This window comes from Lepisosteus platostomus, chromosome 3 (assembly GCF_059453375.1).
Source record: "Lepisosteus platostomus isolate fLepPlt1 chromosome 3, fLepPlt1.hap1, whole genome shotgun sequence".
NCBI classification, from domain to species: Eukaryota; Metazoa; Chordata; class Actinopteri; order Semionotiformes; family Lepisosteidae; genus Lepisosteus; species Lepisosteus platostomus.
Genome location: NC_142613.1, coordinates 3,422,601 through 3,439,173, shown reverse-complemented (window position 1 = coordinate 3,439,173; position 16,573 = coordinate 3,422,601). Strand labels below are relative to the sequence as shown.

Here is a 16,573-nt window from a genome sequence, read left to right as displayed (position 1 = left end):
TACATTATTATAAAAGGAAAGATTCAGAGGGGATTCAGAGGCTGCCAGTCTCCCAAGCCCTCAAAAAAACATTTTTCATCGCAATACATCCGGGTGGGGGGGGGGAGGGCTAAACAAGGGGTATGAACATCCTGAATCTTCACAATCGTCCAAAAGCCCGATAGCGCGGGCGGCACTCAGACCCGTGCGCGTGGCGGGGGGCCGGGGTCGGGGTCGTGCTGCATGTGTCTGTCTGACTGACCTGCCGAGCGATGGGCATGACGACCCAGTGGAAGGCTGCAAGGTACTCTGGGTCTCCCATCTTGGCCCCGCCCCCGCTCCAGGGGATGTTGACGTTGTAGCCCCGCCCAGGCCCCAGGCCCACCCGGTCGCAGTCCGCGTCCTCCGAGGAGGGGAAGAACAGCCCGTCGTCGTAGCGATGCAGGGAGATGTACAGGACGCTGGGCGAGACGTGGAGGGGTAGAAGGGAGGAAGAGGAGGAAAAAGGGTGGAAATCAGACACCGGCGACAACAGACGACGGAGAGAGAGAGAACGAAACACCCTGCTAAAAAAACCGGTTGGGGATGAGCGCGATCTGGTCTGTTTCTTTTGTTACATAAATTTGGAATCTCCAAACGTTTTTGTTTTTACCACCCATTTGGAGCCATCAGCGGTGTGTTTTTCACTCAGCCACCACCCCCGAGACCTATCGCAGGGGAGATTGAGGAAGCGTTAACGAGGGAGCTCCAGGATTAGAGGCCGACTCCTCTGTCCCGCCCACCTTCCAGCCTCGCTTCTGTGAGCACATCACAGGCGGCTCCACCCCCCGCTGGCGGATCAGCTCTGATTGGAGGAGAGGTGTGTCCCCGACAGCACCGCCTCCTGCATGAAGAATCAGTTCTGATTGGAGGAGAGGTGTGTCCCTGACAGCACCGCCTCGTGCATGAAGAATCAGCTCTGATTGGAGGAGAGGCGTGTCCCCGACAGTACCGCCTCTCTAATGAAGATTCGCCAGCAGCTATATCACCCTGCAACTCATAACTGGCAACTGACTAAAGCTCAGCAGGTAATTGTGACATCCTGTCTAAATTTCCCCCCTGGCCTTTACCCATCATGGCCTCCTAATAACCCCCCTCTCTGAACTGGCTTCATCACTCTGCTCTCCTCCCCACTGAGAGCTGGTGTGTGGGGAGAGGACTGGAGCATCATCCAGGTGGGGCTGCACACTGGTGGTGAAGGGGATCCCCATTACCTGTATGGTGGTTTGAGTGGAGGTTCCAGAAAAGCACTATATACTATAAGTATAAGGAATTAAATAATAATGATAATATTAATATGGTGGGTTAAATGGCTTTTGGGAGAACTGGCGTGAGTGTGTTTGTGTCTGTCTGCTCTGTGATGGACTAGAGTCCTGTCCAGGGCGTTCCCTGCCTTGCCCCTGTTGCATGCTGGGATAGACTTGGGCTGCCCCGGGACCCTGAGCTGGAAGAAGGATAAGAAAATGGATGGATGGACGGATGGTTGTGATGGGTAAACAGGGAGTCTGCCCCTCAGAGTGGCAGAAACTAGAAACTAAAGGCTGCAACACCCCATCTGATGTAGAGCTCCCCTCTACAATACCTGGGATCCTCCTCGAAGATGTGCTGGGTCCCGTTGCCGTGGTGAACGTCCCAGTCCAGTATGAGCACCCTGGGGGTGACAAGGGAACAGGGGGTGATTTCGCATTTGGGGAAAAATCCTGCCTGCACACTACTGCACAGCTGCGTTTAAGATCAGATCACTTTATTGGCCCTATACAATTTCTTGCATTAGGAATTCGTCTTTCGTAGACCCCAGCTTGCTCTCCAGGAGACACACAGACACGCAGACAGGTAGAGAAGCTGGGGGTCAGAGCGCAGGGTCAGCTATCGTACAGCGCCCCTGGAGCAGTTGGGGATAAGGGCCTTGCTCAGGGGCCCAACGGAGTAGGACAGCTATACCCCTAAGATCTCACTGATCTACTGTATCTGTGTGTCCTGGCGCAGTGATGTTGACCCACTGTGCTGTGTCTCCTGGTGCAGTGATGTACTGTGCTGTGTCTCCTGGCGCAGTGATGTTGACCCACTGTGCTGTGTCTCCTGGTGCAGTGATGTACTGTGCTGTGCCTCCTGGGGCAGTGATGTTGACCCACTGTGCTGTGTCTCCTGGTGCAGTGATGTTGACCCACTGTGCTGTGTCTCCTGGTGCAGTGATGTACTGTGCTGTGCCTCCTGGTGCAGTGATGTTGACCCACTGTGCTGTGTCTCCTGGTGCAGTGATGTTGACCCACTGTGCTGTGTCTCCTGGTGCAGTGATGTTGACCCACTGTGCTGTGTCTCCTGGTGCAGTGATGTACTGTGCTGTGCCTCCTGGGGCAGTGATGTTGACCCACTGTGCTGTGTCTCCTGGTGCAGTGATGTACTGTGCTGTGCCTCCTGGGGCAGTGATGTACTGTGCTGTGTCTCCTGGTGCAGTGATGTACTGTGCTGTGTCTCCTGGCGCAGTGATGTACTGTGCTGTGTCTCCTGGCGCAGTGATGTTGACCCACTGTGCTGTGTCTCCTGGTGCAGTGATGTTGACCCACTGTGCTGTGTCTCCTGGTGCAGTGATGTACTGTGCTGTGCCTCCTGGGGCAGTGATGTTGACCCACTGTGCTGTGTCTCCTGGTGCAGTGATGTACTGTGCTGTGCCTCCTGGGGCAGTGATGTTGACCCACTGTGCTGTGTCTCCTGGTGCAGTGATGTTGACCCACTGTGCTGTGTCTCCTGGTGCAGTGATGTACTGTGCTGTGCCTCCTGGTGCAGTGATGTTGACCCACTGTGCTGTGTCTCCTGGTGCAGTGATGTTGACCCACTGTGCTGTGTCTCCTGGTGCAGTGATGTTGACCCACTGTGCTGTGTCTCCTGGTGCAGTGATGTTGACCCACTGTGCTGTGTCTCCTGGTGCAGTGATGTACTGTGCTGTGCCTCCTGGGGCAGTGATGTTGACCCACTGTGCTGTGTCTCCTGGTGCAGTGATGTACTGTGCTGTGCCTCCTGGGGCAGTGATGTACTGTGCTGTGTCTCCTGGTGCAGTGATGTACTGTGCTGTGCCTCCTGGCGCAGTGATGTTGACCCACTGTGCTGTGCCTCCTGGCGCAGTGATGTACTGTGCTGTGCCTCCTGGTGCAGTGATGTTGACCCACTGTGCTGTGTCTCCTGGTGCAGTGATGTACTGTGCTGTGCCTCCTGGGGCAGTGATGTTGACCCACTGTGCTGTGTCTCCTGGTGCAGTGATGTACTGTGCTGTGCCTCCTGGTGCAGTGATGTACTGTGCTGTGTCTCCTGGGGCAGTGATGTACTGTGCTGTGTCTCCTGGGGCAGTGATGTTGACCCACTGTGCTGTGTCTCCTGGTGCAGTGATGTACTGTGCTGTGCCTGCTGGGGCAGTGATGTACTGTGCTGTGTCTCCTGGTGCAGTGATGTTGACCCACTGTGCTGTGCCTCCTGGTGCAGTGATGTACTGTGCTGTGCCTCCTGGGGCAGTGATGTACTGTGCTGTGTCTCCTGGTGCAGTGATGTTGACCCACTGTGCTGTGTCTCCTGGTGCAGTGATGTTGACCCACTGTGCTGTGTCTCCTGGTGCAGTGATGTTGACCCACTGTGCTGTGCCTCCTGGTGCAGTGATGTACTGTGCTGTGCCTCCTGGCGCAGTGATGTACTGTGCTGTGTCTCCTGGTGCAGTGATGTTGACCCACTGTGCTGTGTCTCCTGGTGCAGTGATGTACTGTGCTGTGCCTCCTGGCGCAGTGATGTTGACCCACTGTGCTGTGTCTCCTGGCGCAGTGATGTTGACCCACTGTGCTGTGTCTCCTGGCGCAGTGATGTTGACCCACTGTGCTGTGTCTCCTGGTGCAGTGATGTACTGTGCTGTGCCTCCTGGTGCAGTGATGTACTGTGCTGTGTCTCCTGGGGCAGTGATGTTGACCCACTATGCTGTGTCTCCTGGTGCAGTGATGTACTGTGCTGTGCCTCCTGGGGCAGTGATGTACTGTGCTGTGTCTCCTGGTGCAGTGATGTACTGTGCTGTGTCTCCTGGTGCAGTGATGTTGACCCACTGTGCTGTGCCTCCTGGTGCAGTGATGTACTGTGCTGTGCCTCCTGGGGCAGTGATGTTGACCCACTGTGCTGTGTCTCCTGGTGCAGTGATGTTGACCCACTGTGCTGTGCCTCCTGGTGCAGTGATGTACTGTGCTGTGCCTCCTGGCGCAGTGATGTACTGTGCTGTGCCTCCTGGCGCAGTGATGTACTGTGCTGTGTCTCCTGGTGCAGTGATGTACTGTGCTGTGCCTCCTGGTGCAGTGATGTACTGTGCTGTGCCTCCTGGCGCAGTGATGTACTGTGCTGTGTCTCCTGGCGCAGTGATGTACTGTGCTGTGTCTCCTGGTGCAGTGATGTTGACCCACTGTGCTGTGTCTCCTGGTGCAGTGATGTTGACCCACTGTGCTGTGTCTCCTGGTGCAGTGATGTTGACCCACTGTGCTGTGTCTCCTGGTGCAGTGATGTTGACCCACTGTGCTGTGTCTCCTGGTGCAGTGATGTTGACCCACTGTGCTGTGTCTCCTGGTTCAGTGATGTTGACCCACTGTGCTGTGCCTCCTGGTGCAGTGATGTTGACCCACTGTGCTGTGCCTCCTGGTGCAGTGATGTACTGTGCTGTGTCTCCTGGTGCAGTGATGTTGACCCACTGTGCTGTGTCTCCTGGTGCAGTGATGTACTGTGCTGTGCCTCCTGGCGCAGTGATGTTGACCCACTGTGCTGTGCCTCCTGGTGCAGTGATGTTGACCCACTGTGCTGTGCCTCCTGGTACAGTGATGTACTGTGCTGTGCCTCCTGGTGCAGTGATGTTGACCCACTGTGCTGTGCCTCCTGGTGCAGTGATGTACTGTGCTGTGCCTCCTGGTGCAGTGATGTACTGTGCTGTGCCTCCTGGTGCAGTGATGTTGACCCACTGTGCTGTGCCTCCTGGTGCAGTGATGTTGACCCACTGTGCTGTGCCTCCTGGTGCAGTGATGTTGACCCACTGTGCTGTGCCTCCTGGTGCAGTGATGTACTGTGCTGTGTCTCCTGGTGCAGTGATGTTGACCCACTGTGCTGTGTCTCCTGGTGCAGTGATGTACTGTGCTGTGCCTCCTGGCGCAGTGATGTTGACCCACTGTGCTGTGCCTCCTGGTGCAGTGATGTTGACCCACTGTGCTGTGCCTCCTGGTACAGTGATGTACTGTGCTGTGCCTCCTGGTGCAGTGATGTTGACCCACTGTGCTGTGCCTCCTGGTGCAGTGATGTGCAGTGATGTACTGTGCTGTGCCTCCTGGTGCAGTGATGTACTGTGCTGTGCCTCCTGGTGCAGTGATGTTGACCCACTGTGCTGTGTCTCCTGGCGCAGTGATGTTGACCCACTGTGCCCCCTGCCCCGCGCCCCAGGGGACCCACCTGAGCGGCCTGCCGGAGAGCTTCTGGGCGTATCGAGCCGTCAGCGCGGCGTTGTTGAAGAAGCAGAACCCGCAGGCAGAGCCCCTCTCCGCGTGGTGCCCGGGGGGGCGGACTATGGCCACCGCGTTCCTCACCTGACAGACACACACGCACACACACACCGGTGAAACCCGCGGACACACAGGAAGGACGCGGCGCACGCGCGCGGGGCCCGGCGCGCTCACCTGCCCGGCCAGGACGGCCTGCGCGGCGCTGAAGCTCGCCCCCGCGGCCAGCCGCGCGCTGCCCCAGCTCTCGGCGCTGATGTAGATGGAGTTGTACTCCGCCCCCAGCCGGTGCAGCTCCCGCGGCTTCATGCCCTGCGTCGACCTGATGGTGGCGATGTGCTCAGAGCTTTGGGCCGAACAAAAGGACAGGGGCAGCTGAAGAAAGTGGGAACGGGCCGGCGTTGTACGGGAGGAGACACTGCAGGCAAGCCTTCGGAGAGACACCTTCAGCCTCTGTGGTCTCAGCCTGTCTCCCCCCGTCAGCCTAACCTGATGGTTTGTTCCAGTACAACCCCCTCCCCCCCCCCCGTACCTGTGACACATGGCGAGTTCCTCCTCGGTGGCATGGCGGGCTGGTATCCGATGGCAACGGGACAGCAGCCCCAGGTCCTGGTGACGGGAGAAGATCCGGAATATCCTCTGGGGGAGCTCCGGGTGGTGGCTGGGAGCACGCGGACATCCACACCCCAACCGCATCATGGAACAACAAAGCCACACATAAGGAGCTCATAAAGAAAATTAAAAAAACAAAAACAACAGATCATCGAGCATCCTTCGTGAAAGAAAATACGCAGAAACAGCACTGATCGATCCTGGGAAATATTATGAATTTGTAAAGAAAACATGAAAAAACAACATTGTACAGCCCAAGAAGCCTTGTTTCTTAATAATATGCACGCGTTCAACAAGTATTAATTCTCACAGATGGCCAAACAGCCATTAGAAGAAGAGGCAGAGGAACAGGTAAAGGTTTATTCCACAAACGTTTCGGCTGTGGAGCCTTCTTCGGGTGTGTACACAGCCGAAACGTTGCGTTTCCTTTCTTCTCTTTCCAGCCTGGAATAAACCTTTACCTGTTCCTCTGCGCCTGCCCATGCAGCTGCCCACCTGGACTGCATCAGAAGAGGATGTTAAACCGGTCCAGCTGAGCCTGTGATCGGCTCGTTTCGCTCGTTAAGCTCCGAGGTGGAATGAAGCCCTGCAGGCACAGTGGCCACCCAGGACCAGGAGCCTCCTCCAGGGGAAGACTTGGAGGCTCAGAAACACAAGTCGTTGATCTACGTGTTAAGTGGAAGCCGGTGGATTGAAAATGACTGAAAACAGGCAGGGTCCGGATGTGCTTTCAGATGGCATTGCCCTTCACTGAGGCGGACATCCCAAGAACACACCGACAATACTGATTATCCGGCCCTGCAGGACTCAAGACATATAAACGAATATGAAGGAGTCCATCTGGCCCAGTTACCTCGTTTGGCTACTCTCAGCTTATTGATCTGAGGATCTCGACCAGACATTTCTTGAAAGAATCCAGGGAATCGGCTGCAAAAACGTGGGCTGGGCGGCTTGCTCCACACTCCCACACCTCTTAGCGTAAAGAAGCACCTGCTAGCTGTCCCAAACGTTTCGCACCCAGTCAAAAGCGTTGGGCACTTATGGGCTGACGATCTCTCGAACTCTAGAGGCTCTCCAAAGCAGGAGAGGTCGGGAACAAGGGGCTGACCTGTCCCATATGTTGTGATGCTCCATCATCCTCTCGTCGTACACCAGCCCCGTGACCATCGGGGGGCGCTCTTCCCCCTCCTGGCCCACACTGGCCTCTGGCGGCACAGACGGGGCATCGGGATCGCCCGCCGGAATGGGCCCGCCCTCTGAGCAAACACAGAATTAGCCCGGGGCCACATGGCAGGCGATCAACTAGTCAAATAAAGGAAGCCAGCATCAAATATGAAAGCAAAACACCGAGTACTGAGAAGGGAGTGGAAAGGGTTAACAAGACAGGCTTGTTCATTTTAAAGGCCGGGAATTTGGAAAAAGAGCCTTTATTTCACTCGGCTAAAGAAAAACATGAGGCGATGTTTCAAAGGCAGCTATCGGTGTTATTAACAGGTTTTCACCAAATCCAGCACACGTTCACAAAGGGCAGCCACCAACGTTCTGTCATTCTGACTGGACAGTCCATGAACACCACTGGCTAAGTTTTCACTTCCTCGCGCGGCTGTGCTGCTGGAATCGTGCAGCTCGAGGGGACGAGTCTCAGCTGCTGGGACCAGTCCCCAGAAAAGCCCAGCGGCGCCCGAGCAACCAGCCCTGCGGGCGGCTCGGCAATACTCAGACGCATTCGACAATTTAAATACCAAATCCCTTCATTTATATCCCGCGCTTTTAACGGCACATCCCGATATTCCGTTTACCTTCTTTATTGCCTCCCCCACAGCGCCTGAAAGGTGAAAACGGCGTGTCGACATCAAGACCCCAGTCATCCTCATCAGCACCTTGTTTAGGGTCAGTGCTTCCCGATTTATGTCTTGGTTTGCTACCTGAAACTAACACACTGCACCCGTCTACACTAAATATCATCGGCCAGCTGTCCGCCCCGTTCTAAATTCAGTGTAAATGTCAGAACGTCTTTTGCAGCTTCCACAGTGCTTGTGCTAACCCTCTTGGCTGGTGAGCTGCAACCTCAGAATCCACAGCAGATCACGGATATCAATTTGGGAAGAGCAATGCTCCAAGTACAGATCTCTGCAATACACCACTAATTACATCAATAAAATACGCATTTACTGCTTATCTGTTCCCTGTTTCCTGTCTATGAACCAATTCTTAAACCCAATAACTGTATTACGGTGAATATCTATCTTTTATGATAAAAGACTTCTGATATCCAAACATTATATACTCTGTCGGAGCCACTGAACTCACTGAACTCTAACAACTTACTAAAGCAAGACCTGCCTTTTCTAAACCCAAACTGACTATCCGTGCATCTTCCAAAACAGTGACTTCATCACCGGTGTCTTGCAGAATTTTCCCAGCCTCTGGTCGGAACCAATCAAGCAGTTAGAAGGTACTGCTGGTGGATCTAGCAGAACAAGCTTTCAACAGCCACTGCGGTGGGACTCTCCCTGCAGCAGCAAGGAAAGCAGAGCTGTAGTTTCTGCCTGAGGGGTGGCAGTGGGACCCCTTGAGGGCTAGCCATGAAACTTTGAAAATTTTAAACATCTTTTTACATGGCATCTTCTCAAAGCGCTTTACAGGGAAATTTAAAAAAAAGTTTTAACCATGGAAACAGTAACAAAGACTGGAGGTGACAAAATTTGCACAAAGGAACAGAAGGGTTTAGAAGGACAGTAAAAGTCCTTCTGAGGAGAAAGGCTTTGAGTGCAGAAGAAACAGGAAAAAGAAAGCACCCCGCCGAGCTCCAGGAAGAGAGGGCGAGAGACCCTGGCGCACTCACCCAGGACCTGCAGGCAGCTCCAGGACGGGTAGTGCACAGCGATGGTCTGGGAGAGGGACCGCAGGGCGCTGGAACACACAGAGAACACGCTACAGACACAGCCAGCACACACAGGCACACGGGGGACCCTCAACGGCGTGCACGAAACCGTCGTCTCCACATTTGTCCGCTGAAACCCACCCTCCCCCCGTGCGAAATGCTACAGCACGATACTGGGACCAGTGCTGGAGTAGCACACGAGTCTCTGGAGGCGGGCAGGTGGCTGAAGCCCCACTCTCACCCCGGAGCCGGAGACGGAAGAGGCCAAGATGGAGATATAATCCTTCTTCCGAGGGGTGAGCTGCGAGATTCCGCCATGCAACGCTTTTAGCTGCTACTAAGAAAACTCTCTCGAGAAAATGGTTCACTGAAGAACTCCCAACATCGGGACACTGGATCAATGTTGCGAAGGAGATTTATATGAAGGAAAAGATCACCTTTCCTCTTAGGTTACAAGCAGAAAGGTTTAGCAAATGCTGACAAGCCTGGACTGGGGACGTGGCCCCACTGAGACCTCATTTTGTTCTGTGAAAGTGGACGAAACAGAGTACTGGCTAGATTGTTGGTTATCTCTTGCGTTTTTGCTGATTATATTTCTAAATGTAACCTCCCATCCATGCTGGCGTAATGTTAATAGTTAATCATATAAAAAAATAATACAAGCAAAAAATGAAAGATCAAAGTTGTAAATGATTTGACTTTGCACAGTACGGTTTACGTTGTGTTTGTGAATTATTTCGTCATTAAATACAAAGTTTAAAAAAAAAAGATTCCACCACCTCGAGCCATAGAGGATGACCTCGCCTGATCTCAGACCCCTTACCTGTCACAGGGGGCTCCAGGAGGGGCCAGTCTGGGACAGGGGTCTCCAAGGAGACTGCGCAGACACGCACACGCGCCCTCCGCTGTGGACTGCAGGTTATACCCCCCCTGAGCAACACAGAAGCAGGGTGGAAATGCTCAGGACCATCACGAACGGGTGTGAGATTATAGGGGTGAACAGAAAAACAACATCTGTAACATCTGTAAACCCCCCCACAATCCCTAGACGCAAAAACACACCTGAACACCTTTGCATGACTACTTGCGTGCAATTTTTCAGGTCTCTTTTTGCACAAAAATGCAAACAAGAAAAGGACAAGGGTGCCAAAACTTGCCCCCAGGTGCTACATTCAAAATTCATCATTTGCAATTTTCACCACTGTTTAATGGCTGGAACAGCCGCCCCCCCCCCCGACGACGGCTCCCAGAGATAAGCCCCGCAGTTTCTGGATTCCTGGGCGCCGGTCTGTGTTCTCTCTCACCTCCAGGGCCAGCAGCACCCTGCCCTGGGCCAGCCCCTGCAGCAGGTGAGTCAGCACGGAGAAGCACTGAGGGCTGGCTGCCATCCCGCCCTGAAACACAGAGCACCCGTCAGAGCACAGCGCTGTGGGGCACCGGGCGGCACCCTGCTACCTGGGCACGCAGCCGGAGAGCTGGAGCAGACCAGAACTGGGGAGCGTTGAGAGGGAACATTATAAAGTACCGAAGAGCTTCAGTCACGCAGGGATTTTGGAAGAGATACTCAAAGCAGAGATGTCAATAGACATGTTAACTTGCAGCTAAGCAAACTGTCGGCCCAGATATTCTTCCCAGTTGAACAGGACAAGCTAAGGAACAAATTAAGATGAGGCTTATCTCAGACTTCATGCTAGCAGCGCGTCTGGTAAGCAGGTTTCGGAATTGCAAACCATCAACTGCTTTCACTCAGAACCTTTCTGAGGGGAACACAGAGCCCATTAAAAGCAGAGGAAAGCAGTTCTTTATTCTTCAGTTTGTCACAGGGAGTGTAGCTTACCTTGGGATCCCCGATCACAGCGTCGAACCCAGCTGCCACCAGCACAAGCTGTGGCTGGAACTGCACACAAAGCAAAGGGCTGTTAGGGACCGTCTGCAAAGTACTACACAAACTTTAGTTAGAAAAAGAAAAACCCATGCAGAAGGACTTCAGAGACCACAGTCACTGTGTGGTTTGAGCTACACCAGGAGGTTGGAGGAGTCAGTCTGCCCTTCCCTGTTCCTGCTTTCAAACAGTCTAGGTGTAAAGTCTGGTGATGCATTAATTCCATTCATTCTGAGTCAGCCAGGCAACTGGATCCTGTAGCCTGGAACCTGCTGGCCTGTTCTGCGGTACAAACCCTCATTTGATCCATCTATTTGTTTTCTAACCTCTTTATCTAATACAGAGTCGCAATCCCAGAAGACAACACGCACAAGGGCAGGGCACACCTTGGACAGGACGCCCAGTCCATCGCGGGGCGCACACACACACAGACAGACACACACACTCGCACCAGGAGCCCATGAACCTCCTAGCATGTCTGGGGACTGCGGGAGGAAACCCAAGGAAACACTGGTAGGACGCGCGATCTCCATGCCGACGGCAACCCGGCAAACGAACCCAGACCCCCCCGTGCTGTGAAGAAGCAACGCTATCCTCTGCGCCACCTTGCCACCCCCCCCATCTAACTCCTCCCCCATCACGGGGGGGGAAAGGCATGCAGGCGAAAGGGAGGCGCACTTACCTCGTAGGCCACAGGCAGCAGCAGCTGCTGGAAGGCGGCGATGTAATCGGCATCTTTCATCCCCACCTAGGGAGGAAAGGGCGAGAGGGGACTGTCACGAGAACACAGCTAACCTCTCTGCCAACCGGAGGGCACTGTATAAAATTCACCCCCGTGTGGCGGGCACTGGGGGCTACCGGCCCTGCCCACAAGGGGGCGCGGTGCGGCGCTCACCTGGTTCCAGGGCACGTTGATGTTGTACCCTCGCCCCGCCCCCGTCCCCGCGGCAGTACCGTCCGAGTCCACCAGGTGGGGCCAGAAGCGCCCGTCTTCATAGCGATGCACTGAGAAATACAGCACACTGTAGGGCAGGCACAGAAAAAAGAGTGGGGTTACAGAAGACACCCACGGAATGCTATCTGCTCCAGGGAGGCCCAAGAGGCCGGAGACCTAGAACAACGACACAGACACAGCAATGACGCAGTCAGGTATGCTCACCGAATGGCTTAACTTCTCAATCTCCCCCATAGCTCAGAGCTCCGGCCAAGCTCAACCATTCCTTAATCCTCTTATTAATGCTGATAACTGGGCCTTGTGCAGCCCCTCACCTGAAACGGCTCACCTGGCCAGAATGACCCAGTACCCGACACTCCGGCCTCAAGCCCGTGAACCTTCCCCTCACCCCGGGATCCCAGTGCGTGCTCACAAACCTGGGATCCTCCTGGAATATGTACTGGATTCCCTGGCCGTGGTGCACATCCCAGTCCACGATCAGGATGCTGTGAGAGAGAGAGAGAGGATGTTTTAAATGCAGCTATTAGTCTTGAGGTCTCGCAGGTGTGCGGGGCTGATGGTGAGGGACACACCCCTCCTCCAATCAGAGCTGATTACCCAGCAGGGGGTGGTGCTGTTGACGAGGGACCCGCCCCTCCTCCAATCAGAGCTGATTACCCAGCAGGGGGTGGTGCTGTTGACGAGGGACCCGCCCCTCCTCCAATCAGAGCTGATCCTCCAGCAGGGAGAATTACTGCCCAGGATGCGTTAAAAGACTGGCTGGAAGGTGGGAGGGTCACTCCACCAGGAGTCGGCCCACAGTTACTTATTCTCCCATATGTGAGACTACGGGGTTTCCAGCCATACGTAACACACAGCTGGCGACTGCAGCTCGGCTGGGTGCAAGACAAGCTGTTTATACCAACTCCATGTGCTGTCCCGCGCCGCCTCGCACTCCGACGCTGCCAATCACTCGCATTCCCACCCGCGGGGCCGGGCCGTGCCCCTGGGGTCAGCGGCGACAAGGGTGCCGGGGCAGGCAGAGCGAGCACGCGCGCGCGCCAACACACCCGGGCCCAAGCGCACAGACCAGCGCTCAGCAAACCGAAACACCCCCCCCACCCCCGGGGGCGTCCGCGTCCGAGCCCTTACCGCTCCAGCCCGTGCCTCTCCCGGGCGTGCCGGGCCGCGATCGCCACGCTATTGAACATAGAGTAGCCGTTCATCCTGTCCACGTGCGCGTGGTGCCCCGGAGGTCTAGGAGAAAACCCCAAATCAAAACTAGCAGAACTCACGCCACACCAAATAAAAAGAGAGAAAGAAAAAGAACGGATGACAAAGGAACAGGTAGGCACGCGCAGCGCAGCTTGTCTATGGCATAGTTTATCAGCATGCATGCAGTGTGTGGTTTGTATGGTAAATCAGCTATTAGTGCAGTTATATAGCTTTCAGCCACAGCGGGTGATGTTTTGCACCTTTCTGCCAGTAAAATCTACTCGTGCCCCTGGTCTCAGAACAAAGCTCCCCACAAGCCCGCAAACAACGCAATTTAATATCACCTCCTGGTCAGGGGTTACAGTTTAATGTCACTTCCTGGTCAGGGGTTACCTGGCAACAGAGAATCCATTCCTGAGCCGCGACGCCATCACCTCGTCGACGAGCTGCAGCAGCGACCCCGCCGCCAGCCGGGCGCAGCGGAACGACTCCTGCGGACAGACAGGGCGGCGCCGTCAGGGGAGGAACAGACCCAGAAGGGCTCAGCCCGGGGCCTCCCTGGTCCCAGAGAGCCTCAGGTTATAGGGCACCGCCCAATCCAATCAGGCCTTGAGCAAGTCAGCAGTTTAACTGGAGACTCGTTCAATTCATTTACAGATCACGTGGAACAAGAATCTCGAAGACTCTTCGGCACTGAACTGAACAAACTACTGGTTTGACTGATTCGTAACGGCTAAGTCTTCCTAATCTTCAAACGCCAGGTGCTTTCATCGTATTTCCTGAAGTCCTATATGTGAAACGTGAGAGTGCTTCGCAGGGTTGAAATCCGCCCAGTTTAGCTGCTATCGGTCTCTCCAGGTCCACCACAGCCCCCAGTACAGTCTCCTGCAGTATCCTAGACAGCTCTGTCCCTTTCCCATCATTCCACAGAGCTCCAGAAACTGTCCTCGAGGTTATCCCATCTGGGAGTCTCCCAGATCACTCAGCCAAGTCCGTTACAAACTGCCTTCAGTGTACAGCCCTTTGGCGAGGTTGTTTTCCCTGAAAGGTGCTATTTAAAATCAAAATTTGTTTGACGGAGGATAAGATCACTTCATTGGCCCTATACAATTTCTTGCATGAGGAATTTGTCTTTTCGCAAATGGCTGATTCTGCGCTCCTCAGCTTCTCTCCCAGTCTGTGTGTCTCATGGAGAGCAAGCTGGGGAGCGCAGAATCAGCCATTTGTACGGCACCCCTGGAGCAGCTGGGGTGAAGGGCCTTGCTCAGGGGCCCAACGGAGTAGGATTCCTCTGCTCGCCACAGGATTTGAACCAGCAACCTACCAGCCACAGGCACAGATTCTTAGCCACAGTGCCAAACTAACACTGGTGAACTACTTGTTAAGCCGCCGAAGAGCAACAGCAAAGCCTTTTCCTTCCCAAATACTCTAGGATGTTAGAGCCGGAGACTGGGCTGTTCCCGAGCCCAGCAGAGAGCAAACAGGAGCCCCTTCTCTAGGCCGGACTCACGGGGTGAATGTAGACGGAGTCGTAGGTGTCGGACAGCGTCTTCAGCTCCTCCTGGCTCATTGTCTGGGTGGACTTCATCAGCTCCACGTACTCCTTACTGCACAGGGAACACACCCACGGGTGATCGCACGGCATCCAGACTATGACAGGTACTACCACAGACAGAGACAGCACTACCGCTGGACTCCACCTGAAACACTGTTTGTCAGGACAGCGGGGTCTCAAGGGTTCGGTGCAGAGAAGCACCACGAGCAGCCAAACACCCCTACAGCCACGTCTAGGCCTATACCGTCCCACAACGCATAAGCCTTACACGATCACTACAGTACTAATGCACTGATTTTAAGGTAATTAAAATAACATTAACCAACTGCAACAAACAGTGATCATAACCTTTGTCCAGCAGGCTGCCTGCCTGTCTGCCTGTCTGCCTGCTATAATCAGGCCCCACTGCAGTGAAACGGGCAATAAATCTGCCTGTAAGCCTGTAAGGTCGTGTCCAGCCCGTCGTGCCCTCTCCTCCCACACGGGAGCGAGTGGCTCTTTCATGGCCTTTGGCTCAGTTCCATCCCTCCCCGCTCTATCTCTATACGAGACCCCCCCCACCCCACCCCCCAGGCCCGACCCAATCGCGAGTAAGCGAACATGTGAATTTCACATCCGCCCATGCCAAGACCCTGCTGTACACGGCGGGGAGGCAGGCGAGGAACTGCAGGACCGGCCAGTAAGAGTCCGAGACCAGAGTCCAGTGCTTCCCTGCCACCCCGTCTGTCAGAGTCCTGCCTCCAGCACAGACAGGAATTCCTCCCATCAGTATTACTGACAATAATCTACAGCCGGCACAACCCTGGTTGATATCTGACCGAGGTTCCGGCCACATCCTTCCTCAGGTGGCAACACTTGGGCAGAGTATCAACCCCCCCCCACACTAAACACTCCGGCTCGCTGCTCCCCTCCAGCGAACATGGACGAGGAGGTGTCGGAGTCCAGCGGGGCGGCGGGAAAGAGGCGGGCCTCACGCGTGCACCAGCAGGAGCTCCTGGTCCGTGGCGGCCCGCGGCTGCAAGAGAGGGACAGGGTGAGAATCCCAGCTCCGGCACCGCTCCCCGCCCCCATCTCGGCGCCAGGCGGCGCGGATCATAGGAACGAGGGCTGATCGTCTTTGGGTTCGGGTGTAGATTGGAGGGGGGGGGGGGCGGCGCCGTGGAGCAGCGGTTCGTACTCCTGATCCGCTGCACTGTGGTCCCGGGTTCGACTCCTGCGTCGCTACCTGTGTGGGGTTTGTATGTTCTCCCTGTGCTCACGTGGGACTTTCCCCCCCACCGTCCCAAAACATTTTAATAGATTAATTAGCTTCAGGTGGGAGTGTGTGTCTGAACCCTCACATGTCTATGCTTCCCCTGTGTGGACCAGTCGTTACATTTCTCTCTGTAACGACTGCGGTACAGCACGCGCAGCGACCGCATAGCGAACAAAGAGCCGCAGATTCCCTGGGCAGATCTCTGGGGCCCCAAACCCGAAGCCCTGGCAGCATTCTGCTGTCGGAGGACCGCGCCCTGCGTGGTTTGTCCCTCACCTCGACCCGTACACAGCGGGACACCAGCCCTTCCTGCTGGGCCTTCTCCATGATGGTGCTCACTCTCGCAGGACACTCCACGTGACTGCAAACAGCGGGAGATTTATAGAAAAAGAAAATGACAAATTTCACAATTCAGATGTGCTTGTCCTAAATGGGTTTTTTTTCGTATGATAACCTCCCCCCCACCACCTGCTGAATTCAGTCCAGAAACGGTGTGCCTTTAGCCTAATTGTGTTTGACACAAGCAAGCAGAGTGTCTACCGATACACAGGCAAGCAGACAGACACCCAGGAAGAGAAGAGAAACTGCAAAGCAGGGACAACCAGAAGGCAAGACAGAGACACACACACACACACAGCTGGCAGATACAGCATGTGAAGGAAAGGACACAGAAAGACAGACGGGGAACTGAACTCTCCTCCAGACAACAGGACAGTGAGA

The 16,573-nt window shown here is 54.9% G+C and overlaps 1 protein-coding gene across 2 annotated transcripts in view; it reads right to left on the bottom strand.

Moving 5' to 3' along the window:
• Positions 1-16,573, bottom strand: part of hdac6 (histone deacetylase 6) — a 29,636-nt gene that overhangs the window by 7,350 nt on the left and 5,713 nt on the right. For both annotated transcript variants that reach the window (XM_088623884.1, XM_088623885.1), the window contains 18 exons: positions 16,130-16,214; positions 15,573-15,613; positions 14,554-14,650; positions 13,437-13,534; positions 12,981-13,085; positions 12,266-12,334; positions 11,790-11,916; positions 11,577-11,642; positions 10,850-10,909; positions 10,317-10,406; positions 9,836-9,942; positions 8,974-9,041; positions 7,237-7,384; positions 6,049-6,177; positions 5,694-5,862; positions 5,470-5,603; positions 1,601-1,669; positions 242-440 (listed from right to left, as the gene is read on the bottom strand). In XM_088623884.1, the coding sequence (XP_088480010.1) occupies positions 242-440; positions 1,601-1,669; positions 5,470-5,603; positions 5,694-5,862; positions 6,049-6,177; positions 7,237-7,384; positions 8,974-9,041; positions 9,836-9,942; positions 10,317-10,406; positions 10,850-10,909; positions 11,577-11,642; positions 11,790-11,916; positions 12,266-12,334; positions 12,981-13,085; positions 13,437-13,534; positions 14,554-14,650; positions 15,573-15,613; positions 16,130-16,214 (1,861 nt within the window). The remainder of the gene's footprint in view (positions 1-241; positions 441-1,600; positions 1,670-5,469; positions 5,604-5,693; positions 5,863-6,048; positions 6,178-7,236; positions 7,385-8,973; positions 9,042-9,835; positions 9,943-10,316; positions 10,407-10,849; positions 10,910-11,576; positions 11,643-11,789; positions 11,917-12,265; positions 12,335-12,980; positions 13,086-13,436; positions 13,535-14,553; positions 14,651-15,572; positions 15,614-16,129; positions 16,215-16,573) is intronic.